This window comes from Pygocentrus nattereri, chromosome 29, assembly GCF_015220715.1.
Source record: "Pygocentrus nattereri isolate fPygNat1 chromosome 29, fPygNat1.pri, whole genome shotgun sequence".
Classification (NCBI taxonomy): domain Eukaryota; kingdom Metazoa; phylum Chordata; class Actinopteri; order Characiformes; family Serrasalmidae; genus Pygocentrus; species Pygocentrus nattereri.
In genome coordinates, this window is record NC_051239.1 from 14,926,182 (window position 1) to 14,954,174 (window position 27,993).

Here is a 27,993-nt window from a genome sequence, read left to right on the forward strand (position 1 = left end):
TGAGTGTAGTCTCACCCAACTCAAATCCAACAGAAGGAACACAAGATTGCAAAAATCTCTCAACCACTCCTGTACTTCATTTGGCAGCTGATAGTTCATTTATGTTGGTCCTCTATAACTAAAAGTTCACAGCCCCTTAACCACTACATGCCATACAAACACAATCATTGACCATCCTCAATACATTAATCCTTCAAGATCATATTCCGTTGGCTGTTGTAACTTGTTAATGCCTGCTGCGTTCTTTTATTGTTTCTTCTGTTTTTCATTTGTTTCCAAATGAATTGACGAAATTCAAATGCAGATTTAAGTTTAATGAGTAAACACTGATCCTCAAACCAGTGCTGGTACTTCCTCTGTCTTATCATTCCATTTCATTCCATTCCTCAGTGGAATAACATGGCCTGAAATGTGCACACAGACAGTCCACCTAGCCAAGCTGGTCCCCAACACTCACATTTACCCAGTGGGGGTCGATGGAAAGCTGCACAAATTATGACAGCTGTTCGGTTCTTCCATTATCCAATTTTCCCTTAATCAGCAGCTAATGCTTCCACTCTCACTGTGGCGAGTGTGTTTGAAGTCAGCGGTGAGGAGAACCACTGCTGTCAAATGAACCAAATGAGCACACATGCACTCTAAAAGCCTGCCAAACCTAGCACCTCTGCCAGTCTCAGTGGGGTCAACCCTACCTGGCTATTAACACCTCACCCTGACACAGCACATGCAGCTCCCTATAGGATAACCGGCTATGCTGTGAAATCCAGACAAGCCAGCCAATCAAAATCAAACTTAAAACTTGAGGGGAAAAAACACTCATTGGAACTTATGTAAACCAACACGTTCCTTGAAAAATCACCATGGTCAAGCAGAACAGCTTTGGAAAAGCCTCACATTTTACAGTCGTCTGGGTGACACCTGCATTCGTTCCCCATGCTGAGGTAATTAACTCACAGGAGAACTTGATGGGAGACGGGGGGGAGAAAAACACAAAAAAAGAAAGAACTTCTGCAAGATGATGGAGACAGCTGCCGTTACAGTGGGCCCACCAGCAATTATGGTTCAGTCTGATTAGGTGCCAGAAGACAGGAGACAAACACACACAGGGTGTCTGAGTAGGAGGAAGCAAACTGTATGAGCTCAGTTAAAGCCCAAGAGTGATCGGGTGTTGCTGCAGATGGGCTTCAGAACGTCCTGAAAGACCCTTTATTCAGGTTACCTGGACTGAGCCTGCAAAAGAAGGTCAATCTGACAGAAGTGGCTACCTACACCAACTCTGAATGAGCTGACAAGTGACAAGAGCATGGGGCAATGAATGAAGTCCCTCTTTCACAGCCAGTTCGTCAAGGCTGTTCCAAACCAGGACTCAATGTGTAATACTGTGCAAAAAGAAACTACACTTCATTCATTTAATTCCCAGTCAAAACAGCTCCTCGCTACTTAAATAAAGCATGGGAAATTCAAAGGACAGCAAGGGGCAAAAAGTGGTTTACTACAAGACAGAGAAAACTGGACTCCCAACAACCATATAGAACTACCAAATACAGTCACTATGAAAGAAAAGAGAAAATGAAGTTCTACTTCTTCTTCAGATCTGAAAAAAATCCACAAGTGTTGATGTCCATCCTTCCACTGTCAGAAGACAACTCAACACGAGGAGTCTGAAAGGATGTGTAGTGGTCACAAAGCTCTGACTGAGAAAAGAAAACTTGCAAATCAAACAAGCAGCTGGTGTTCTCAGAACAACTGACCACCACAGAGCCCAGACCTCAACATCATTAAATGTGTGTGGGATTACTTGGATCATGAGAAATCGTAAAGAATGCAACCAACTTCCAAGAGTGAACTTTGAAAGTGTGTTAATATATTCCTCACACTAAAAAATGAATTCCTTGTGCTTTATGGGTGTTTTGACTCAAAACGAAATAAATACTTTTGCACAGTTCTGTGTTTTTGATCTTAGATCCTTTAATCTTTGTAATGTTAAGTTTGGAACATAGTTAAATTCCAATGTAGGTATTTTCTATAGCTTCAAATTGCAAAAAGTTAAACTGACATGAACCAAACTCATATGCTGGTTGGCAGATAATACGGATGTACTGCAGACTTACTGGTATCAACAACATGCATGCTGATAAAGCACCGATGTTTAGTGTCTTGATTCATATTGTAACATACAGATCATGGTTAAGCATCCAAAAATAACTTTTAGCATGAAAACATGCAATACAAAAAGCCTTTCTGCAAAAACTAAAAATTTAAATAAGAACTTATTAGAAAAACTAACAATATTGCAAAAAGTCCTAAGACGTTCACCCTCAAGTTATTTCTCTTTTTAAGATAAAGCCCAAGAGTGATGGGGTAGTGCTGCAGATGTGCTTCAGAACGTGTCCTGTTTATTTGAAAATAAGAAATGTGACGATGGCTATGTTTACATGCAGCCTGATAATCTATTAATAATCCAACTAATAATTCAAAAAACATGTTCAAAAAACAGAATACATTCACATATACACCTCAATCAGAACTCCTCTCGCCCTTCTTTACAAGGTACAGGTGAAGTACATCATTTTTGAAGTTTCTGACATCATTTTAAAGTAATTAAAAACACAAGTGCGCCAACTGAAAACTAAAGCTAATACAATGCTGCACGTTTCAAGCTGACTGGACTGGTGATGATCGGTGTCATAGTAACATCTACAATAAATAGTGATTTATTGGATTAGATTACTTGTAGTGCGCACATAAACTGAGATTTTCAATTAGATTGCTGAGTTGAGTGAGCATGTAAACACCTCAGTCTTAATCTACAATCGGAATGAATTCAATCAGTTTGGCAAACATCTTCGCATGTAAACACAGCCAATGTAACCATTCACCGTTGACGCTATTTAACTAAAACTATATGACCACGTTTAAATTTCAACCATACTAAAGTTTGCATTTACAATGTGCAAATGGTGACTTTTCTTCGGAGATGTTTCTTATATAGAGAACTTTTTTACTAACTTCACAACGATGCAGCCATTTCATTTAATGGGAGATACCAGCTATTTGAGTTACAAGCCGTGGTGGACAGGAACGAAATAAATGTAATTCGTTACTGGACTTAAGTAGTTTTTTAGTGTATCTGTACTTTACTGAAGTATTTCCATTTTGGGTGACTTTTTACTTTCACTCCACTAAATTTGAAAGTCAAATACCTTACTTTGTACCTAACTACACCAAGAAATCTGTCGTTCCTTTTGGCTTATGTGTGTATAAAAGTGTAACATGTCAAAACGAAAGAAGTGCGAAGCAAGAACACCAATCAGGGCACCGCACACTTTGTTTTGAGCTTGCTTTGACCAGTTGGACATCCCCAGTGCAAGCACACGGTTCAACGTCAGAGCAGCAGCTTAAAATTCTGGGAGAGTCTGTTCAACATAAATGATGGAACTAAGCTAACTTTGTGTAAACAGACCACAATATAGAAATATGTCCACATACGCAGTCGTGACTGATGTGTCTGTTTTCTGAATTTATACAAACACTTTCATTTTATAGTAAATTTGTTTTGGCTAGTTTATGTCCATGAACAGAGAAACTCATTTGTGAACCTGTGTTTAAAGTTTTTAATTAAACTTAAAGTTGCAAATCTTTGCAAATTGAAACTTTAAATAAAAAATAAAAAAATAAAGTTATTTCAGAGCCACACAGTTCTACCTAATGGAAACTGTTTGCCTTCAGTGTTTTGCTTATGATAACTGATAACATTCTATTAAAATAGTGGTTTACCAAGAGAGACACTAGAGTATTTTCACCTAAAATGAGTTGATAAGGCAAGAGTCTTGTTAAAAAAAATTGGTAATAAGACATTAAAGTCATAATATTTTACTACTTTTACTTTCAATACAAAATGTACTTTGAGTACATTTGAAGGCAAATACTTTTGTACTTTTACTCAAGTGGAGGTCTAAAGGGAAGAACTTCTACTTTTTACTGGAGTAATATTTGACCTTTTGTATCTCTTTAACTCAAGTACATGATTTGTCTACTTCTTCCACCACTGGTTACGAGACACTGAGATAACAAATACTTTGTTCAGAAATCCATACATCACGAATAACTCTAAACATTCCTATTCTCAACCAACTTGTTTTGCCTCTTTTCTGTTCTACACACATTCTGAAAGCCTTTGTTTCTGCATGACAAATCCAGACACTTTGCAGGAGGATTACTCGCCTTGTCAGCCAGACACATCTAGACAAATATTCCTGCGTGATCCCATCTGGATCCTATTTTGGCTTTTTACATGAAAAAAGGTCCATCCATGAACGGCTGTCTTCCTTTTCAGTTTGAGGATGGAGAGAGTCAGGGTCTGTGTTTGATTAAGCATGAGATAGAGGAGAGGAGGAGCAGGAAGAGGGAGCAGACTGATGCAAGGCTCACAGGACGACCTTTACTTGATGCCTCTGCTAAAAGCGATGATACAGTTATGGATGTCTAACACCTGTGGGGGAAAGGAGGTCTGCTGTTCTCTCCAAGGGCCTTCAGCTCACTGCACACTCAAAAACACATCCATGCGCAAAAGAGCACTCCTCAGACACCACGTCAAGAAGTCAGCATGTCAGCTTACTGAGCAGAGGCCAATTAAGGCCCAGACAATCAAGGCAAAATTATGTAACATTCACTAATGCCAGTAACACAATGCAACTATTTTAACTGAGCAGGTTTTGGGTACTGTAGAAAAAAGTCATAATGGAGAAAGCACTAATTTGCACCACTAGAGCTTCAACTACCATTTTTTTATCTAACAGGGAAAAAGAAGAGTTCAGATACTTTTGTTTTTGTTCTTTAACTTCTAGTACATATACCCACATTCAATTTTACTATATAAACTCTGTGGCAGTGAAAATGTGTCACTGAGGCAGTGATTAGCACGCTGGTGTCTTTTAACACTGCAGCACATTCACCTGTGTTTTGTGCAATAGCCAGTTAAGACTGACATGTAAATGAGGACATATATATTAAAGACCCACATCAAGTGACGCTCCAGTTGGCTGCCAAAACAGACACGATCAAAGAAACAAAAACAAAAAAACAAACAAAAAAAAACCAAAATTTTCAGCAACAAAGCTTTACATTTTATAGGAAGTGCTGTCAAATAACAGTAAACTGTTGGATGAAGATACTTTAAATTTTTAATTAAGAACCAAACTTTCTTTATTAGACAAAATATATAAAAATATTACATTAGATTTTTTAATTGTAGGCATAATAATTTAGCATGTAAGGTTTCACTTCTTACTGGTAAGAATTTAAGGCCTTTTTATAGTTCATTATATTTGCAGTAACATCTGTTACAAACAAAGTTTTACATGCAGTCATTTTCTTAAACTGACATGCTGAAATTCTGATTCAGCTTTTAGTTTGGCTTTTATTCCCTGCTTTTCTTGATCACAGGAATTCAATTTACACAAGTGAAAATTAACATTCCACTAGTACATTTTAAACTACTAAAAAAGTCTATTTAACATGTTTATGCCGAATTCCTTTGTAAAATCCATTGTAATTTGAAAAATAGGATGCCTGGTACCATTTGCACAAAAGCATATTATGATGGTGCCACCTCTCATTATGGGTGTTCTTGGAATCATGCACACAACTCATATTTGCCCAAAAATGAGAAGCTGAATTATTGCCAAGGAGTTCTGTTGCTGCCTTGTTTGATCAAAGAATATTATTTTGATCTAGTAAAGAGGTCTAAAGGGAGGAACTTCTACTTTTACTGGAGTGATATTTTACCTTATATCTCTACTTTAACTCAAGTACATGATTTGTGGACTTCGTCCATCACTGGTCTAAATACTTTTTTCTATTATCAATTATTTTTAAAACTTTTTTTTTCCTTTTCAAAACTCTATTTTGTTTATTTTTATAATACATCAAAAGACATTACTTGTGTAAACTGGAAGTGGACAGTAATATTCATACTACCAAGCTGCTACGATCCTTTACCGCTAGACAGGGTCATAACAATGCACTGGGAGTATTTCAAATAACAAAGTATAACACTGACTGCTTGTTCCACCTCACTGGATATTGGATTAACCTAATACCATTAATGGATCCACTAATCTAACTACTATGCCTTCTTTGGATTCTCTCCCTTTGCTTCCACTATCATTCAAAGTGTTGTCTGCGCTGTGAAACGGCATTCATTTCTCCCCCAGTGCTTCCTGTCAGAATGTCAGAATGATCTTGTGTATATAATGAACATCACAGATCATTAGAGAGTACTGTTTCTTTAAGCGGCACGTCAAGAATAAAAACTTATGCCAAGTTTTTTTTCCCCCCATAATAGACTGAATTTGTTGACTGCCATGGCAGCCCTAAGGATCACTAGGTTCAACTAGCAAATAGGTCTAAACACCACTGTGTTCTCCTCAGTAATGCTTGATAACATAAGAAAAACATTCATACTCAAGGTAAGAATAATCACTCACTTGTTGGGCCAATGAGAAGAGGTCCTGGTGCAAAGCAAGTACCGCCCTATAGAAGGCGCCATCATGGGTGTCCCTGGGAATCATACAGGTGTACTCCTCCATACTGTCCCAGTGCCCTTTAAACCCAACACATATAATTAATTAAGGACAAACCTACAAAAGTCTTATTGTTTATACATCAGCAACAAACACACTGATATGTGAACTTCTACATATGCATTTATATAAAAAAAAAACCCACATAAATAAAAAAATACCAAAATCAAAATATATAGTAGCTGTCATAACAAAACTTTGAATATCTAAAATGATTTCTTTATAGCAAAAAAAAAAACCCTTAATCTCTATGTATCTCATTCCATAGCCATAGGCTTTAATATGGATTTCAGCCTCCTTGGCTTTTTCTAACAGCCTCCACTTTTTAAGAAGATTTTACACTAGATTTTCTAACATGACTGCAGGGATTCGCTTCTATGCACCCATAAAATCATAAGAGACATTGGGAACTGATGTTTGCTGATTGGCATTCAAATTCTTCCAAAAAGGGGTTGGCTGGTGTTGAGGTCACGGCTCTGCACAGGCCAGTCAATTTATTCCATAGCAAATTCGTCAAATTATTTCTTCATGGAACTCACGACAGCACTGTGAAGTGGAAACAGGAAAAGGCCTTTACCGTTCATAATGCCGTCTATAATGCTGTAACATAAAGCTTTCCTTTCACTGGAACTAAGGCACCTAGACTAATTCTTGAAAAACAGCTACAATTCATTATTCCTCCTCCACCAAACTTTACAGACATGCAAAACACATACTCATCAGGCTGCCAGTTGACCATAGTTTAGAGAATTTGTTCTCACTTCTCCAGAGTCTAACACTGATGTGCTTTACCCCACTCTGGCTGTGGCCTGCCTGTACATACTGATCTTAGGTTTGCGTGCAAGCTCTTTGAGCTGAGCTGTTACTGTTCCTAGACACTTCTACTTTATGGTAACCTAAGATTTAACAGTTGTCTAGGTCAGCTCTAGCAGGGACCTCAGAAACAGACTTATCGGAAATGCGGTATCCAATGACAGTGCCAGTGCCGTATCAGTGCGCTCATCAGCACAACCATTCTCCTGCCAATGTTTCTCTCAGGAGATGGTGGCATATTTGATTTTACGGATCTGCTGTAGCCACACGTACTACACGGAAATTGGTATTTGACCACGTAGTGTTGGTTAATGAAAAGAAATTTTGCTCCACATGTCATGGAACATTACAGTAAATAAAGGGCAGCTGGTATTTTCAAACGGAGTTATTACTGATATGACAGGAACAATATGCTTCTTATGCCCTACTTTTGATTCCGAACAAACCGACTAGTGCAACAAATCAGCATCTCAAATTCTGCATTAATATTGATGTTGGAAAATCAGCCTTTCCCAGAATTCATACTGGCCTACTTATGAAGGAGCAACAAGTGCAGAAGTGTGTGAATTTCAGGAAATAAAATAAGTGCACACGGAACGGATTTGTCAAGGTTTATTCCACATAATCCGTATGAGTTCCTTTACACTGCCATAACATTAGCCCAGACTGAAAAAATGCTGTGTTTTGACTCAGTTTGCTATAATGGTATGTATTTAAATGAGCACTTCCTATTTAGTGGTCTGCTCTTTGACCGTATAGGAAGAGAGACATGACTAGTCAAACCACGAGCACTTATGAAGCAGACTGAAGGAAGGAATGTTTTCTTTTGCAATGCGATTTTCTCAAAGCTTACGCAGTAGCAGACAGTTTGTTACCTTTTGTCCACAGAAAGTCACACACAGGTCTTTATGCTACATATAATGTGCTATTTGTTATGCATGATATTTCACTTATGGATCAATATAAACTCAGTGATACGCGCAGAAACAGTATAAATATACTGTTTAGAAATAAAAAAAAAGATAGGTGGGTTTCCTCACCCAGGCCCCAGGCTGCAGCGGCCGCCATGCGGGCCATCTTGGCTTGCGTCTCCTCACTAACCAGAGTCCACTCCTCACAACACTGCTGGTGTAACTGACCCCTAAGGGAGAGCGAGACAGAGAGAGAGAGGAAGAAAAAGAATAATACATTATTTGTACTCATTCTTGTCTCAGGGCAAGGTGGACCAGCGGAGTGCAGTGCCTCCATCTGAGGTAGTTAGAAACACCTTTGCTGATTATTAACAATATCTTTAAACAGAAGAGTTCTTTCTTTACATGTTTAAAAAACATGTTAATAATATTAACAATAGTACTAATAATACATTATAATAATACATTATTTCCATGTTTTCATTTATTTAAAAAAACAGAGGCATGTTGTTTGGTTTCTACTCAGTCGACTGGTGGCGATTCTGAACATGTTCTGGAGGAAAAGGAACAGAGAATGACCTCATGATCACTTGCCGGGAAAAGTTTTAATGCACATGTAAAATATACAAACTACAAAAGACAAATTTAATATTCGCATAATATTTATGAATATTAATCATACATAATGAATGATGGCAAGTATATAATGAACTATAAATTAATACATTTTTTTCTTTTTATTTGTTTTTATTTTACGTTTAAAAAATATATATTCATCTGGTCTTATCTCAGACTCGCCACAAAATCAACTACTACAACGACTTGGACTTTACTTGGACTTAATGTGATCAGCTCCTGATATAGACTTAGACTTTATGTGCCCACATTGCGATCGCAAGTCTGACTCAATGTGTCCAGCTATTAATCATGACCTTCACTAGATGTGTCCAGCTCTTAATCGTGACTCAGACTCGATGTGTCCAGGCCTTGGTCTTGACTCTGACTCAGTATCCAACTCTCAATCGTGACTCAGACTCGATGTGTCCACGATTCAATCTTGATTCAGACTCAATGTGTGCAGGACTTGGTCTTGACTCTGACTCGGTATCCAACTCTCAATCGTGACTCAGACTCGATGTGTCCAGGATTCAATCTTGATTCAGACTCAATGTGTGCAGGACTTGGCTTTGTTTATTTGTTATCATATAAACACATAATAAAATAATCAGCTGTTCTAAATTACGTGTACATTCAGCTTTAATTAATTTATTTATCCAGTTTTAGTCTGTATACTGCACTGATATGCTGCAGGATAGTTGCAGTAACTAAACTAAACTGCAGGAAAGCAGATCTTCAGGAAGAGGGTTGGGGACCATGTCTGAACATGTGGGCATAAAAGGGTTTAAAGAGAAAAAAAAGACCTGGGTTTGATGGTCTCTGGTGATATTCGTGTAGTTGTTGGTGAAAGCTGCTACAGCCACAATTCACAAAAACAATCAGACATACGAGACCAAGGGGTCATCCGCTTCTCAACGTATGTTTATGTCTGTGTCTATGGGTGAAACTTCACCATAAAGTCACTGGCCTGTTCAGGTCTGGCTCTGATAAACTGCAAAAAGCTATGACATCATATTACCAGCAGGAAGCATAAACCTGTAAAAGAAATGGCCCCTTTGAGGCCTGGGCTGCAATGTGCCTGAGTGGGACTTTTCCAGCGCCTGAGCCGATACTGACACAGATTTATAAAGCCTAAAAGCAGACTGCATGTGTCATGGTAGAAGGGGATGAGGAGCAAAAAGGGGTTGTGGTAGAGAGGGCCCCAAGATTAGCAGTGTGAGACGGCCCTCAGACGGCTTTCGGGGGCGAAGGCAAATTAAACGCTTTCCCAGCTGCCTGAAGGGCGTATAAAGTGGGATAGAAAAACACAGGGAGTTCATGCTATAGCCGTGTCCAGCACACTTATAAATATACACACGCAGACACCGTAAAGCCAGGCTACCGATAGACAATCACTTACGTAAACACAGCCTCACTAAAAATCCGTGAAGAAAATCCTAACGTGACGATTCGGACAGACGGATGTCTGGTCAGTTGTTAGTACATGCAGGGCACTGTGAGGAAATACAGCACCCATAGAAAGTCCATCACCCGCCCCCCCCCCTCCACCACTGCTTTACCATCCTTATTATTACATAAAACTCAGAAGACTTATTTATTTCGAATAAACATTTCCCTTAATCAGGAATCAAATTGATATTTTTTAGATGTTGTAATCAAAAACCAAATAAGTAATATTGGCTAACAGAGAATACTAATTCTCTCACAAGAGTAGGCCTTAGCCCGTCTGCAAAGGAGATTCTAGACACTAGAAAGCCCTTGGGTTCACAGAGAAGCCTGCATGTACCTACTGTAAGAGCCCTTGGGTTCACAGAGAAGCCTGCGTGTACCTACTGTAAGAGCCCTTGGGTTCACAGAGAAGCCTGCGTGTACCTACTGACCCAGTGGAGTGAGGGGCAGGTTGACCTTGAAAGGTAAAGCAGACTGGTAAAACCCGGTAACAAGAGCTTGACATGCGACGGCCAAATTGATGGACGAAGAGACGTACCTATTAGAGAATGAGCCAAAATCAGAATTTGAGAAGGAGGGGCGATTTCAAATGACCTCAGATAAATGGTACATAAACTGTCGTTTGGAACACTGTTTGCGCAGTTTGGTGTCTTGAGACCCTGCGCCACCTGATGCTGAAATAAAGAAGCCTTTTTCCCTCTTCCACAAACTCAGCGTCTGAAGACTCTTTCCTTTTTGACATCTTTTAAGAAGTGAAGACTTAAAACAGTTATTAATTAAAGCGTTTAGCCAGTATTAAAAGTTTTCTTTTTTATTCATAATATTATGTTGGAGGCCTGGGGTTTAAGGGGATAGGCCTTTGGTCCCAACATAATCCTTCTAAAAGTTACATCACAGAAAGTTATTACATGAAAAGGTTTATGAATACACTGATGTCTGAGACATGTCTGAGACATCGTTTTACGATGGTAGAATTCCCCACCAACAATTTGATGTGGTCGATGAGGCAAGTGTGTGATGGTTTAAGGCTTTATTGATAGCTACACGACAGCTCGAGTGTGAAATTCAGACAAGATTTCGGAACTAAAAGGAAACTGTAAAGTTGATTTTTTGCCAATCCATCACTTTAACATTCATAACACTCATGAAAATAAAACTGAATAATAAGGCTGGGGTCTCGGGTTATAAAATACGCCTAAAGTGTAAAGTGGACCACTTACTGGCACTGTTTATACGACCCACACAGAAATAGTGTTTCATTTACAGGCACGTTATTGTGCATATTACTCAGTCATAAAACATAAAGCTTTAAAATACATATAAGCACACCAGATACCTTCACATTAAATTTGTAATAGTGTTTAGTTAGAGGCAAAAAAGGCCCCAAAAGGTACACCTCTATGTCACACAGCATGGCAGGCGACTTTCCAGTCAGATTATTAAACCAATGAAAGCACTTTTGTTCAGAACCAGCCAAGGTTCTTTCAGGACCTTAGGGGCTAAAATTCACATAAATTCAAAAGGACTTCTGAGTCATGTGAATATGATATGCTGTGACATAGTTTTCAAAAGTATCTTTCACGCTCAGGTTAGGATCGGGTCCTGGAGCTATGAGTCGTCAGCCAGCCTTCTATTTCAAGATTTATTACTTGAGTCATGATAACTTTTAATAGTTGATGAAAATAATAAATTTTACACAACTTCAAATAAAATGAGAAAAAAGACATGGGGAAAACTGGACGGATGGCTGGGATCTGAGCAGGAATTTATAGTTAAGTAATAACACAATCAAGGCATGCACTCATTTTCTCATAGATTATGATTGAAATAATCCTAATTTACCAAAAGAGAGACATTTTACCACTTTTAAACATCTTTAATCTTTGCATTCAGTATTAATATTTGAGCTGTCATTACTTGTTGAACACCTGCTCATTCAACGTTTCTTCTGAAATCAACGGTATTAATACGAAATCCTTGAGAAAGCTTTACAGTAAATGTTGGAACACTGCTGTGAGGATTTTATTGCATTCAGTCACAAGAGCATTACTGAGCTCAGGAACTTGTACTGAAAATTAATTCTGGATCACAAATACCACTCATCTCAAAGGTATTGGATGGAGCTCCATCATTCCAGGAAAGGTAGTTCCACAGCTCCACAGCCCAATGCTAGGGGCTTTATACCCCTCTAGCTGACACTTGGCATTGTGCATGATGAGCATAAGGTTCATTGGATAACCACAGTTTGCAAAAAATGACAATTCAAAACAACTGCACAATAACAAACCACAAATAACTGTCTTGAAGATTCCTAAATACCTTATTGGAAAAAGAAATTAAAATGATTGAATTATATTCAGTCACATGCAAATGTTTGGGTGTCCCTGGTCAAATCACATGCTTTGTTGAAAAAAGGTTAATTCATTTTTTACAGAGGACTCACTTCTGCATATTTTGATGCAGAAGAGTTACAGCATATTTTGTATTTTATATTGGATTTTTATCTTTTATGATGAACTAAGAAGAAAGACCAAATTTTGCATAAAAATGAAAGGTTTACGCTGACTTGCATTCTCTGTAGAGCATGTTAACTTCTTGTCACTTAGAAAATCAACAAAATGTACTTGTGTTCAGACTTTTGCATACAACTGTAAAAAAAAATGTGGGTCTCTGTAACTCTGAGAGCAGAGGGACAATTTAAAATATGCATTATTTTAATGTAAACTGCCAGCTAAGCTCTGAGAAAGTATTCAAGTTAAATCAAGAAATTGCTTTTTTTTTTCTCCAAACCGAAAAACCTCAACCAAAATCACTAACAATCCAGCCTGAAGCATTTCCTGTTGACATCAGTCAGAACGAACCTGAGGCAGGTTCCTGAAAATGATTCAACAGCCATTGCGCAAAAGAAGTCACAACCCTGCGTGCGTTCGAGGCTCTGACTCCACTGTGCTCACCGCCCCGTCACGCTTTCCAGCAACTGCACACTGCTCCTTTTACAGGAAACGGCCACCATTTTCCTTTCTTCTTGCCCAGTCATTCTGTCACATTCCATCAGGGCATGCTCTTAGAGACTAAGTGAGCAGGGACAAAGTGCAAAGCGTCCAGAAGTCGGGTTCACACCCCTTTTTCTGCTACATTAGACTCACGGTTGTGTTTAGGCATAAAGATGAGGCACATCCATGTAAAATTTTACTATCTTTTGACAATGGCCGACTAAGCAAGCAGCATATAAAAGCATAACATTACATTATCCAAAGTTAAATCAAAACTGTCAAAAGAAGAAATAATGTTAAATTACAACAGCTAAAAAGAAATGACTGCATTACCATAAAGGAAACAAGATGCATTGGAGCATGGAGTAGCTTTAAAAGAGGAGATGAGTAATGCAATGATTTGCACATAATAAACTGTATAAATCTATAACTTCTCCACCTACAAAGGAGAGCAACATTCAATAACAATAACAACAAGGAGAATGGCTCTATCTTTTTCAGGTTCTTATATCTTATTAGCATTAAAGCAGGCTGGAACAGTGTTGTTATTAATGAGATCTCCAAGTTCAGACAACTACAGAAGTCTATTCTTTCTCTTAATTTATTGTCCCTCTGTAAAAACCATGTACATTGGGGATTAAGATTAAGATTAAGTGACCCTTATTAGCACCACAATTGGTAAATTTCACCTCCACAATCTAACACATCTGTGCAATGAAACACCACATACACACTATCAGACACACACTAGACAGCAGTGAGCACACTTGCCCGGGGAGCAGCTGGGGGTTAGGTGCTTTGTTCAAGAACACTTCAGTCATGTACTGTGAGCTTATGGATCAAACCAGTGACCTTCCGGTCACAAGGCTGGTCTACTCCACTAAATTAACCAAAATACACACACCTGTGAGTTTAAAAGCCAGTTTCATGTAAGAAGTACACCTACCATTCACCCAGTGCCTCTAAACATCGCATGCGGCCAAGGATGAGCTCTGGGTCTTCTTTGTTCATATCGATCTTCTTATCGTAGGCCACCAGAGCATCTTCCCACTCATGCAGCTTCTCATACCAGGTGGCCTGGATCTCCTAAAATACGTTAAAAACAATTGTGGTGAGATTACTACAAGTAGTATATACAGTCGTATGCCAATGTTTTGGTGCCCTTTAACCTAATGTGCGACCTGTTTATAGCAAGAGAAAACAGATGGACATAGACAGTGAAACCTAAAGCACATAAAACCATGAATGCTAGCAAAAACAATTAGGCTGAGGGATACAATACCGTGCTCCAGAATATGATATAATAAATAACATAATATAAATGCTAGTTAGGTTTCAGACAGAATGGCCCTTTATCTACTAACAAAAGGCCTGAACTGAGAAATTTGAGTACTGACTAAATGGTTAATTTTCCAAAATGTAAGACTTCATGACTGTATGCTTGGCTTTGTTTTTGAAAAATATCACCAAATAAATTCAATTTAATTCAATTTATTAATATGAAACTAGCTGACTTAAAATTAAATTAAATATGATTCCTAATATTGTATTTATACTCAGTTAATATCTCAGTTAAGGTCAGTCATTCATAATTACAAAAGCATTTGGTGCACAGTTGTGAAACTTTTCTTGATTTTTTCATGGAAATACATGACGTGACCTGTCAGTCATTTTATCTAAGGGAAAAAGCTAATTCATTTTCAAAACAGAAGCTCCAACAATAACACCAGATTTGGTTAGAGGTTACAAAAAGTACAACTAATTGAGCTTATGGAAGACAGAAGATGGAGGCCCAAATTCTTAGCCAGTGGATGAGCTGTAGGAAAAAGCTTTTTCTAGTGATTTAGAACACTAAAGCCTAGCATGTTTATGGAAGGCCAATGCACAGCCTTCTAAAAGACTGAACAGAGCAGTCTCATTGTGGGTCATCCACAGAATCAACAGGACAGATGCTCCTCAATCCATAAATCAGCCTGAGGCTCTCCTGTTATTTTCTCAAAGAAAAAGTAAAATAAAGCAGAGAAACTCTTCCTGGGAGGTCTTCAGTATGAGAGCCTTGGCCCTGCCACCTAGGTTTTACAACGGTGACAACAGGGCATTCCTAGGCAAAATAAACACACATATACACACTTGTGGAGCTTGTGGTCGGTCCACCTTTGGATGGCTGACCTGTTGTTTGTATGAGGACGTGGAAGATACTGGTGGTCATAGTAAACTAGCACTGGTCACTTAAGGCAAATGTTCTTCAATGACACTTTGAATTCACAAGAAATATATTACATACAAACCAAACAATTCCTTAATCAGGAGCACTGAGAACTTTTCTCCAAACTTATCCGCCCATCCTTCCCACTTCCAAACTTATCCGCCCATCCTTCCCACTTCCTTTAAATTTTCTTTAACAAAACTCCACAGACCGGTAAACCTCAAGCTACACGATTTTACCACTTTCTGCCAAACAGTATAAACTTTCAGTGTCTGTGCTTACCAAGGAACTGATATGGAGTAGAATCTGGCACCCACTTTTGGTGCCCTAAATCAGTGCTTCTCAAACTGATCCTTGAGGATCCCCAGACGATCTGTATAATGTGTTAGAGGTTGGGATTAAGCAAAAATGTGGACCGCCTGGACGTCCCTGATGAGCGTTTTAAGAAACACTGGCCTAAATAACCTTTCTAAGTACGGTTCTTTGGAGAAGCATTTTTATAAATGAGGTGTTTGAAGAACCTTTTGAAGTGGTATAAAACTTGTAAATTACATTAAAGTTCTTTAAACCTTTGAAAGGTTCTTCATATTCATAAATTTTGTTTCCAGACATGATTTTTTAAGGAACTAAATGTGGTTCTTCTATGAAATAGCTTTAATTTTCATTAAAATTGTAGATATATTAATGCATTTTCATTCTTTTACATATACTATATACAACTGAGTTTGGGTGTTGGTTAAATTGTGCCGATTTTCTAATGGAAAAATAGAATTAAATAACCCATCCTCCACATTCTAAGAGAACACACACTTCTGCACTTTTGCAATGCATCATTACTGTTTATTAGCAGAATTTTATATATAGGCAAAAAAAAAAAAAAACACTACAGTGGTCTGTGTAAAAGTTCAATCATATTTATATGTTTTTTCTACAGTATGTTAAATTTAGCAAATGAATAGAAACTTGATTAAGAAACTTGTTACGTTGGTTCCCTGTAGATGATGTGTTAACTGATTTTCAATTAGAAAACAACATCCAACATGGACTTTACATGTAACATGTAACTTAACTGGGGGAATTCAAATCTCTGCATATGAAACATTTAGGTTAACTTTAACAATAAAAGTCTACTTATGTTTTCATGTGTACGGCAGTGTAACAGTTTTAAGTGTAACAGCAATGCAAACAAGCACTTAAGACTAAACATTGTCTTCAGTTTGACTCAATGACTGCCTGCTGGTCAACATCTCTATTCTATTCATGCACTCAGCACACCTGAGCAGGGCAATGAAGTGCCGCTGACCACACTCTGGTCTACTGGAAGACAGAAAATAACAAAAACATGTACTGGATCTCACTATCTAAACATTAAATTAATGGGAAAGAGAATTATCTCTATATTTAGAAACAAAGCATGTGAAAATAATCTCTGATCTCTGTGGAGAAAACAGATCGTAAACATATCAAAAAGAGAACTTGTAAATGATCCTTGTTTTATACAGCATCTTTCAGTGTGTTTACAACTGTCCACTTTCCACATTAAGTTGAAATGTGGCTTTTGGTCCTCGAAGAACATGACTCTGTCTTGATATCAGCTGTTTGGACTAGCTGTCACCTCATAAATGTCGTAAAGAACACAACAACAACGCCAATGGGATGAAATTCAGAGGAATCGTATAATTACATCTTGAATCAATTAGGTATCACAGGGAGAAGCAATCAGGTCTTAACAAAGAGAGCCTGTTAGGTTATGCAACTGCAGAAAAGTGGCTGCAGTCTTCCAAAGCAAGTCCTCGTTTATGGACATTATTACATATCTGGACCTTGTCCCTATGGACAGCATGTGACAGTTCGACAGCAACAACATGATGGGGTCCAAAGGCTTAGGTGTTCCACTTCCAATGTCAAAAGGGCAATATTCCTGCAATTAAATGTCTGCTTTCAATCTATCTATTACATAAAGTTACATTTTCCCCAGGAATACCACTAATTATCTGCTGAAATCCAATTACCACTAATTACGCTCCTGTTCTAAGAGAGAAATTTAAAGCAAAACACTGATTTCAAACGAGTTGAAGGCCATCTATTCCGATCAAAATAACAGTGCTTTAATGAATTAATGGCAATAACTAACTCTGCTTAGTTAACAAAAGAACACAAAACATAATAATAAAAAATGTACTTTTTTGTACTTAGTCCTCTTAATAGCAATTTATGTAGAGGAAAAGGGAGAAAATGCCTCCCTTAAGAACAACTGGTGAATGACGCAAAATGTCTATTTACTGTAAAGCCAAGTCATCTGTGCATGAGTTTATCATATACAGGATGTCAACACATTGTTAGGAGAAATAAACTAAAGTAACTGACGGTTTTGTTTCTATAGCACAAAAAAAAGCTTTAAAAGGGGAATTTTCCCCCAATATTGAAGGAAGGAACATCAATTTTGTCATCTAGGCTTGAAAGAATGTATAATTTATTGTAATTTAGTCTAATTAAGTTTAGTATAATTTAGCTTTTTTTTTTTTTTTTTTTTTTTACAAAATTGTCATTATTCAAAATATAGCAGTAAAAAAATAATATATGTTAAGCAAAGCTGATCAATCTGTCATAATGACTCCATTTTATTCTAATAAAGTATAACAAAAAACAAAGGACAGTAAAATAGAAAGACTTAAAGATCATATTTGGACATTAAGTAGTTATGATATTAATTATACGATTACTACAGATATTTAAGTGGTAAGTGCAAATGAAAACAAATCACATACAAATCTAACGCCAGCTAAAAAACTTGCCTCATTCTAGCGAACAACTTCAACAGTCATCATGTAAAGCTCGTGTGGTGTGAGAGAAGCAGAGCACCTTGCTTGCAGAAGAGTGGCACAGAATCTAGAACAGGTGCCAGTTCTTTTTGTGACATGCAGAAAAATATATTGAAATAAGCCAAACAAGTGGCGTGAATTTCCAACATATGTAAAGCTACAATGTACAATATTCTGCTCTGCAAGCAGTGTGAATGGCCACTGCATGCATGCTACAGCAGTCTTGCTGCCACACTGATCACGTAATGCAGAGGTAGCATGTGTAAAATAGGCCTAAGGATATGCCAGTCAGTTCAGCAACAGGGAAAGGGATTCTTAACCAGCACTACATGTTAAACTGAATAGGCAAAAAAAGAGGTTTCCTTTCAAGCCTTCTACAAAAATACTTAGAAGTTTGTACATTGAATGTCTCTGAATCAATCGCTTTAATGAAAACATGCACTGAAAAGAGCTCTCACCAATTCACCAAAGTGCTTCATGGCATACTCCAACACCCCCGATGCGGCCTCTGGCTGCTGCAGCTTGTTGTTGATGCTGCAAAAAAAGACAGAGACAAGCATTTTAGCACAGCAAAACTTAAGTCTGGCAACCTACTCGAAAGCCTCAGAGGAGCTGCTGTGCTTGATGGATGGTAGCTGAGGTCACCCATACACAACAATCAAAACTGCTGACATGGAAGGAATGAGTTCCAGAGAGCACTTCCACCGTGTGAGTGATGGTGCTAGACGCTAATAGTGTGGAACAGGTGCTGTTCAGTGAAGAACCATTTCAAGGGCCTTCAGCGATGTATAGTCTGAAAGTTCTAAATTATGTGCAGTACTGTGGCTATGCACAATTACAACTTTAATTGGGTCTGAAATCTGTTCCAAACCTGATTACAGACAGACAAACATCTGCATGAACTCCATCCGACCCACTGCATTAAGTTTTGAATCCTAGCCCAAAAATCCTGTCCAAACTCAATCGCCACCAACTGAAAACAGAATAAACCTTAATGAAAGTGCTTGTAATTTACTGCGGAGTGATGGTGACTGCACTGAAATCCCACTTTAACAAATGGACTTAATCAGCGTTTTAAAATAACATCCCAAAAGCTTCTAGGCCAGATAAACCTTTAGCATCCTTTGAGCTGTTTGTGGACGCCGCTGCCAACAAGAGTGGCTGCAAAACGGCACATTAAAAATATGAATACATTTCTCCTTAATGTGGTAAATTAAAACATAAAAAATGTTGATTAACTGCTGAATATTTTACGTATCATAACATACTACAAATGGCACAGAGGCGTTTCTAAACCTCAACACTCATCATGACTCCGAAGATCTATGAATATGCACGATCCTGCAAACTGTCAGCTCCTTGCTGCCCTATTTCTAGGCCTCGTCCATTCTCCTGACAACCTTGCTGTCTCCATGTTTTACAAGATTTGGCAGAGTAGAAACAAAGAACTATAACATTAATAATCAGAAAGACTCCTGGCACCAGTCACTCAATTTCACTCAGATTTGAGTCTTTTTCCTTTAAACCAGCCTCAGTGCAGCTTCAGTGAGCTGAAACCGCTAAGCTAATGCTGGCCTCTGGGGCAAATGAGAACAAAACCGCACACACACACACACACACACACACACACACACACACACACACAGATATGAGTATATTTTCTTTTAAGCCTGCCTCAGTGTGGCCAGTGAGCCGGGATTTGTGGTGGTTTAGGCTTCTTGTTCAGCTAACACTGTGATACAAGTTAAAAGTGCCTAACAACACAAGTTTACCTGCTCGGATTTGAGTCATTGTTCTGTAAACATGCGTCAGTGAGGCTTCAGTGAGCTAGAAGAAACCTGTGTGGTTGTGTGTACAGCTGTTTAGGCCTTCTCACTATGCTAACGCTAACTCCTAGCGCTAATGTCTAGCAGTGCAGCTACCAGACCACAGCTCACATTCAACACCAGTGGCGTTGCCGTGGGACGTGAGGGCTGAAGCAACGATGGTGGAACAAGTTCTCTCTCAGCTCAGGTGCCCTGAACGAGAGGCAGCTGACACTGGTCTGGCATTAGCAGCGAGGGTTCACGCCGCTTCCCGTGGCTCTCGGCAGCGCTTCAGACACAGACGCTGGCCTAATGTCACCTCGTTAGCATACTTAGTATTTTGGACTACGACAGGTTCAGGTTCATTTGTGGCATACACATCTAACCTGTTACTGCCCATGAACTGCTTCGTCAGGATGCACAGAGAAAGTAGAAGTTTTCAATGGAAAAAATGTGAACTCGGCACTAAAGAGACGCATGATACAAATATCAGTTTATATACCTTTAATAAGCAATCTAAGAGGAATTAACCATTAAAAAAAACAGTTTATTGTTTTTGAGGGCAGGGGTATTATAATAATAAAATAAAACGAGACATGTTGGTAAGTTTTTTGTTGCTATTAATAAGAGGGAATAAGTAAATAAGAGAGAACGCATGGTGGGGAGCTAGAAACCTGTCGGCAGTGCCGTGATTATTTTAACCACAGTAATAAAAAAAGAACATCACTCTCAAGTGAAACTGCTGTTTAATTAAATAAATGTTATGCCATTACGCTAGATGTAGTGAACTCATATACAGTGTACAACCTGTCACAGTTGCTTAAAATAAAGAAAACCCTCTGGTGTTGCCCAAAAGTTGGGACAGTATTAGGAAATTGTCTAGTCAGTACATAGTTATGAACTTAGTAACTGTTATTATGTAATAGCATTTGTCCTGAATTCTACCCTAACTGACTCAACAGATTTTTAGAGTTAGCATACTTCTGGGAAACTGCCTCTGATATATACAGCCTGAGTCTACCCACAGGGTCCATGACTTTCCAATTTTACAGTAATAGGCTGGGGTTAATAAGACACACGCACGCCCAAGAGGAAATGTTATACATTCAATATTTCTTGAACAGCTTCTAGTTAAACTGAGATGTTTCTGGCCATGCATATTTGTGAGAAGCTTATTCGCACATCCTGCCAAGCCATGTTGCCATTAATCATAGTGTCGAGTCGCGCTGTAAAACCATTGCAGTCATTGTAATTAATGTGCCCGATCACTACCGGAAGGAATCATTTTTTCCTCAGATTTCCTGAAGGAGATCTGAAGATTTGAGTCTATTAGATTAGTCTCAAAAATGGGACCAGTGAAGCCCAGAGCAGAGGAGCGGGCGCCTGTCAGGTTTATGAGATAAATGAACCATCATCTATTTTTCTGTCATGTCGGTGATCCCTCTAATACCTATCTGAAAACCCTCCATCTGGAACTAATCAGGTGTAATATAAGTCTGTACTTTATCCTCGACTGCAAACCCCTCGCGTGCCAATACGTCTGAAACACTGCAGCACTTAAAGCAAACCTGTGGGGGTACAGACACAAGATTTGATTAAGGGTTACAGGGTGGGATCCATGCAGAGCATTTAGCTACTGTGGTACTAGACACATATTACAAATATGACCTTGAGGAGGACCACATATGGTGTGAAGAGAGGGAAAGACCATTAAAAGGTTTTAAACAACGGAGTGGTGGCTTCATGTCGCTCGACTTACGTTTTCATTTTAAACAAGCAATGGATAAAAAAATAAAACGCCTTTTTCTGGTTTGCTTAGGTAAAATGTTAAGCCAAACACCTGAAAAAAGCAAGTATAATATCTTAGCAAACGCTAACACCACCCACTATGAGGCCTTAGTTGAGGGATGGACTGTCTGGCCAATCTTATTATACATTCTCCTAACAATCTTTAGAGTGGTATCAAATGAAGGCGATGGAAGCATCATTCTCAATCAAATGCCTGTCACCAGACGCTGCGAAACTAAAGGCTTATGGGACCAAGACTAGCAAATACTATTACTATTAGAGAGAACAACTATGACTATATAGCTCTACTGGAAACTGCCATACCTAGATAAGCTTCCCAGACCTCTGCTGGAAATGTGTAATTGCAGTTGTGCTTCAGAACCCTTTCGAGCAGATGAATCTGGTAACTAGAGCTCTGGACTTGTATTCAAGGAAAACCCAGAAAAAACCCAAATTTGGTAAACGTGTCTTCCGATGACGTATAATTATTATCTCAATCGGTATAGTGCTGATTTTGCATTTGAGACTAAAACATTGAAATGAACCTTCTTTTTGAGCCTGTGTGTGACATTTGTACATAAATATATATGATGTGGTCTGAAAAGCTCCTGAGAAATCCAACCCCAACACTTCCGCCTTTTAAAATATTTCCAACATTAACTGTGTATCAAAGCTTAGGCTGCAGCAAAGATAGGCAGCATTTCTCAGCTGCGACATTATAGTTGGCCATTTCAAAGTGAAGCACCCTTCATACTACTTTACTATTAAGTAAAGCCTTTGTCCATATGTTGTATATTGTATTTCATTTAGAATTTGTAAATATGCAATTTATTTATAGAAATGAAAAAGGAACAAACTCAACGCAACAGGTTCCATTTTCTCTCACCAGTTTCCTCACAAGTTTCGTGCCACTCTGGTGACGTCACCACACAGCCTTTTTAGGACTGTTCCAATCGACCACAATGCTACCAAGGAGGAGTCTTCAAAGGACAGTCCTACCGAGGACCCGCACTACATCAGCTGCAGCCTAGGCTTTGGAACCCAGGTATGGGGGAAATGCACCAGCGCATATGCACATGACATTTAGCGTGTTTATGCTTCTCCAGACTCAATAATGTGACTTCTTTCAATATTAACAAAAAATCTTTAAGAGTAGAAATTCCAAAATGCCTTTGGTTATCATCCTTTTCTTTGTTGCAACACCTCAGTTGAACCTTGATTGACGGACATCTTTTAAAAAAGAACAGATTTTTAGGAATTGAATCTTTGAAGTGCACAAAGCCAGGCATGCCAAGTAAAGTAGACAATTTGAGATTGAGTGTGTCAAAGAGGTTCTTTGGACCGAAGCCATAGAAGAACCACTTCTGTTTGCCCAAAGTACCTTTTTTAGATCTTGTAACTGCTTTTGTAAATGCTGTAATTGAGATGTGCGATCATGAAAAACCTTTATAAATAACTTCCAAGGTTCTTGAACTAATAAAACCTTTTTCCTACATTCAAACCAAGAATCATTCAAGAGCTTTTATGTTTAAAAGTGTGAGATGAAGCAGGTCAAGGGCATTTTTCTTTGCTTGGGAATGTAGAAGAGAACATCAGTGTATTACAGGCTGGCAAATTCCAGATTATAGGCCTGTCGCAAAAATACTGCAGAAATGCATGGCTGCAATAACGTGAGCTAATCACAGTGATCTAATGTTAAGCTGTGTTTTTATCAGTTGGGTTGAGGCAAAAACCTGCAAATGAAACACAGCTGAAAAAGCATTTATTGAAATGGGTCATAGGAAACAACAAAACTTCAGACTTCAAAACTTCAGGGCTAGAACCCCTTATTTATCTGAGCTTGAGCACTATCTTTCTCCCATTGGGAGCAACTAAACATGTAAACTAAGGACACAAGATAGCTAAGTTGGCACGTTTCATACTTGTGACAATATTCCTACATATAATCTAACATTTCTAGTATTTCACCTGTAGCTCAACTGATTCTAGTCAAGCAATGTGGATCTAAACATGCTGCCTCAACAGATATTCCATAACCAGTGGCGTGACCCTCTGCATTTCAAAGTGTTCATCCTTTACTTTTTCTCACAACTCATCACTAACTGACGTGCCAATGACGTGCACAGTGCTTGCGCAATGACCCGTGCAGAAAGCTGCATGGGATATTACGCCTCTTCTTCTTGGAACACTGCCAATGGTGTCCTTTTCCTGCTCTTGGAAAGGCCTTTGGGGGCAGCAACCGTGATGTGCGTCCAATGAACCATCTCTGCTGTAGTCATACAGATAGGCATGCAATCCCTGAGCGGCAAGTCCACTTTCATAGACAAAAACAGCTGGACACAAGAACAAGTAACCCATGAACTAAGAAAAGGTTTCATTAATTTGTACTTGGACCTGGCAGTATGATGATATTTTATCGTTGGTGTGATAAGTAGCCTCACTTTCTGAGCATATCACAGATATCATCAGTACTCAAAAAGCACTGATGAACTGCATGTTTCAAACGAAGAGGTACAACTAGTTATGTTTAATTGGATTTGGAGAAATGCAGAATGCAGTATCACTGTTTTCATTTCATTTTTCAAAGCATTTTTGACCAATATTTTTTGTTTTACTGGTTCATTTCTGTCTGTTCCAACTTTTCAAACCTCAGAAAAACTAAACATTGTGATACATATTATTTATCACGAAAATATCCTGAAGCATCATGATATTATTGCCACATTGTTCAGCACTAATCTGCACCCTAAGAAAAAACTTGTAAAGCCTGTATGTATTTCAAGTGTTGCTGCTTAGATTAACTGCTACTATGTCCGTCTGTATTTTAGAGCGCTTCCACACAGTTTGATAGCGGAGTTGAAGGCAACCTGCTGTTCTTTTTATTTATTTCCATCTCAATATTAATACACTCCTTGCACTACTTCACCACCTACTGTTTTATAGTTTAAACGCTTACACTTTCCAAAAAACATTCATTTTATGTCTACTCAAGTTGTTTATGCTTTTCAGAAAGACTTCAGTTTCTATTTTTCATCCTTCCATTTGTTCATTTCCCCCCCCCCCCATAGACATACATTGGGTGCTTTATCAAACAACTTCAGATATTATGATCTTTTCCCCAAGATATCATGGCACCACAGCATCATGTGATATTTCCTCTAGCATTAATAAAGTTAGTAAGTTAGCATTAAGAAATCTAATGACCTGCTGCTACTCTGTGCTAAAAGAATGTCTTATAAATCTAAGTCATCTAATGGTTTTGCTCCATGTTCTTCTCTTAAAATTATACAAAAGGGAATTTTACACAGTTCTTCAAACATTAAGCAGACAGAAAGCACATTTCCTGAAAGGAAGTCTACAACTTATTTCATTTTTATGAACTTTTAGCTGTTCATTCAAAACAATCTGAAGCACCCAGTAAATTACATATATAGTAATGAACCCTCAAGAGAAGTAAAATGTAAACACAGAAGGAATAAAACAGACTGCTTGGTAAGATGGATACTGCACTTTTATGGGTATTATATCATGCATCTACGAAATATGTCCAAAACACTAAAACTAAAAAATCAATATCAAAACATGTAAATATAATGGTAATCAATACATCACCCAGGTCTTTCTTTCAAGCTAAAACTGCTGAGCCTGCTGTGGAGGTTCTGAGAACAAAGTCAAGGAATATTACCTGTAACATCTCTATCTCTCCTTTATCCCTTCTTGGCACATTTAGAGCAAGCTACTCCTTCAACTCATCTTTCAATGCCTTCTTGATCCTCTGCTAAAGTGTCCAAAGGTAGGCTGTTTCTGTCCCACAGAAACTCAATGATTCCGATAATCGACAATCACTAACTGCTGAGCCAAAGAACCCACAGCATTTCATGCTGAGGCCACACATCAGCCCAAACCTACTCTTCTTTCACTTCTCCGTCCTCAACACAAAAACTACTCATTTCACTACTCTAAGAAACTTTCAAGCTATAACAAAATCTTAGAGAAAAATTCTAAGGAAGCACTGCTACACTGATGCAGACAATCAGTGCTTTTCATGCACATATCCACCAATGCCAGAGTAAAACATGCAAACAGATCCATCTGCATTAGCATTAGAGTGAAATCCAAAGATGTAAGGTGTAAAGCGCTGCCACTGGACTCCATCTGGGAATCCAATGGACAAGTCTGGGTTTGGCGGTTACCAGGAGAACGGTACTTGTCTGACTGCATTGTGCCAAGTGTAAAGTTTGGTGGAGGGGGGATTATGGTGTAGGGTTGCTTTTCAGTTGTTGGGCTCGGCCCCTTAGTTCCAGTGAAAGGAACTCTTAATGCTTCAGCAGATCAAGAGATTTTGGGCAATTTCTTGCTCCCAAGTTTGTGGGAACAGTTTGGGGACGGCCCCTTCCTGTTCCAACATGACTGTGCACCAGTGCACAAAGCAGGTCCATAAAGACACGGATGAGCAAGTTTGGTGTGGAAGAACTTGATTGGCCTGCACAGAGTCTTGACCTCAACCTGACAGAACATCTTTGGGATGAATTAGAGCAGAGACTGTGAGCCAGACGTTCTCATCCAACATCAGTGTCTGACCTCACAAATTCGCTTCTGAAAGAACGGTCAAAAATTCCCATAAACACACTCCTAACCCTTGTGGAAAGCCTTCCAGGAAGAGTTAAAGCTGTTATAGCTGCAAAGGGCCAACATCATATTAAACCCTATGGATTAAGAACGGTATGTCACTCAAGTTCATATGCGTGCGAAGGCAGATGACCGAATACTTTTGGAAATATAGTGTACATGCAATGTTGAGCTCAAAATGAAAATTCTAATTCAATAATTCAGTTTGAATTTGCCATTTGGTGCACTAGTACTGACATTTCACACAAAGAGTTAAATGCTTTATGAGTAGCTTTATTTATATTAATTGTATTTCTAGAATTGTATATTATGCTTAATGTGATTATGCTATAATTGCTATGAAAATATAATTAAAATAATCAAATGTAATGTCTTACATGCATTTCACTCTCTAGTAATACATTTGAAATTGCGTTATTAAAGAGAAAGCTAGAAAGTTTTTAAAATTTAAAGATAAAAACAGAAACAGCACCTCTCCTATTGGCATAAATACATACACATATATACATAATACACATATTCTCGCCTACTGCATCATTGCCTTTGAAAATGCAATCAACCCAAATGAATTTTCGTTTTTTCCCAGACTTCCAACCTGCCAGTCATCCCATCAGGATGTGGCAAACGGCACACTCAGCAGAAAAGGCTTAAAACTTGATGAAATGCAAAGCTTGAATTCAGGTGCAGGAATGTAACTGCAACTCCGTTTAAGGAGGAAGGAAAAATTAAAAGAAACAGCAGCCCAATAAGAGGACAACTTCAGCCAGCCTGCAGGGCTAATGATACACAGCACTACTCACATAGGTTTGTCTACATATTCTTCAGTTTTGCTTTTACTATTTTTGCACAACACAAAGATTTCAGTTTTACTTGGTTGCTAATTTTATTCTTCCATCTCTCCATTACTTCACAGAGATCATTTCTCAATTCCTTGAATTACCAGGCTACAAAAGCCAGGTCTGGTAAAAGCATTTATCTTTTGACCTAAAGCCTATATGTAACTTCTTAAAAGCTTTTTGTCTATGTAATGTAAAAAACATCCCACATTCACCAGCAACAGAAGGAACAGGTGTCCTATGGAACTTGTACAAAAAAGAGAGAATGAAGATGTGTTATATAATCTGAGGGGGCAAAAAAAAACGGAACAGATTTTCATGACTCCAGTCTTTAAGGAATATTTCAGAAGAGCTGAGGAAAAAAAAAGCAGTAAGATAACCGAACTCACAAATAACAACCCTGAAAACAACCTCAAAATCAGGCATGATAGAAAAAAAAAGTCTAATGATCTTAACAGTCACTCATATATCTGAAGTAAGGTCTGTTCTGTTGTTTTTTCTGATCACGTTAACGTTGCCACACATCAGATAAAACTCAG

General features: G+C 38.4%; 1 protein-coding gene across 1 annotated transcript in view; it reads right to left on the reverse strand.

The window, feature by feature from the left end:
• The window catches only part of mtor (mechanistic target of rapamycin kinase), a 155,625-nt gene that overhangs the window by 46,722 nt on the left and 80,910 nt on the right, over nt 1–27,993 (reverse strand). The window contains exons 29-32 of the mRNA XM_017705759.1: nt 18,855–18,930; nt 14,315–14,454; nt 8,438–8,538; nt 6,489–6,604 (exon numbers count right to left, since the gene is read on the reverse strand). Of these exons, the coding sequence (XP_017561248.1) occupies nt 6,489–6,604; nt 8,438–8,538; nt 14,315–14,454; nt 18,855–18,930 (433 nt within the window). The remainder of the gene's footprint in view (nt 1–6,488; nt 6,605–8,437; nt 8,539–14,314; nt 14,455–18,854; nt 18,931–27,993) is intronic.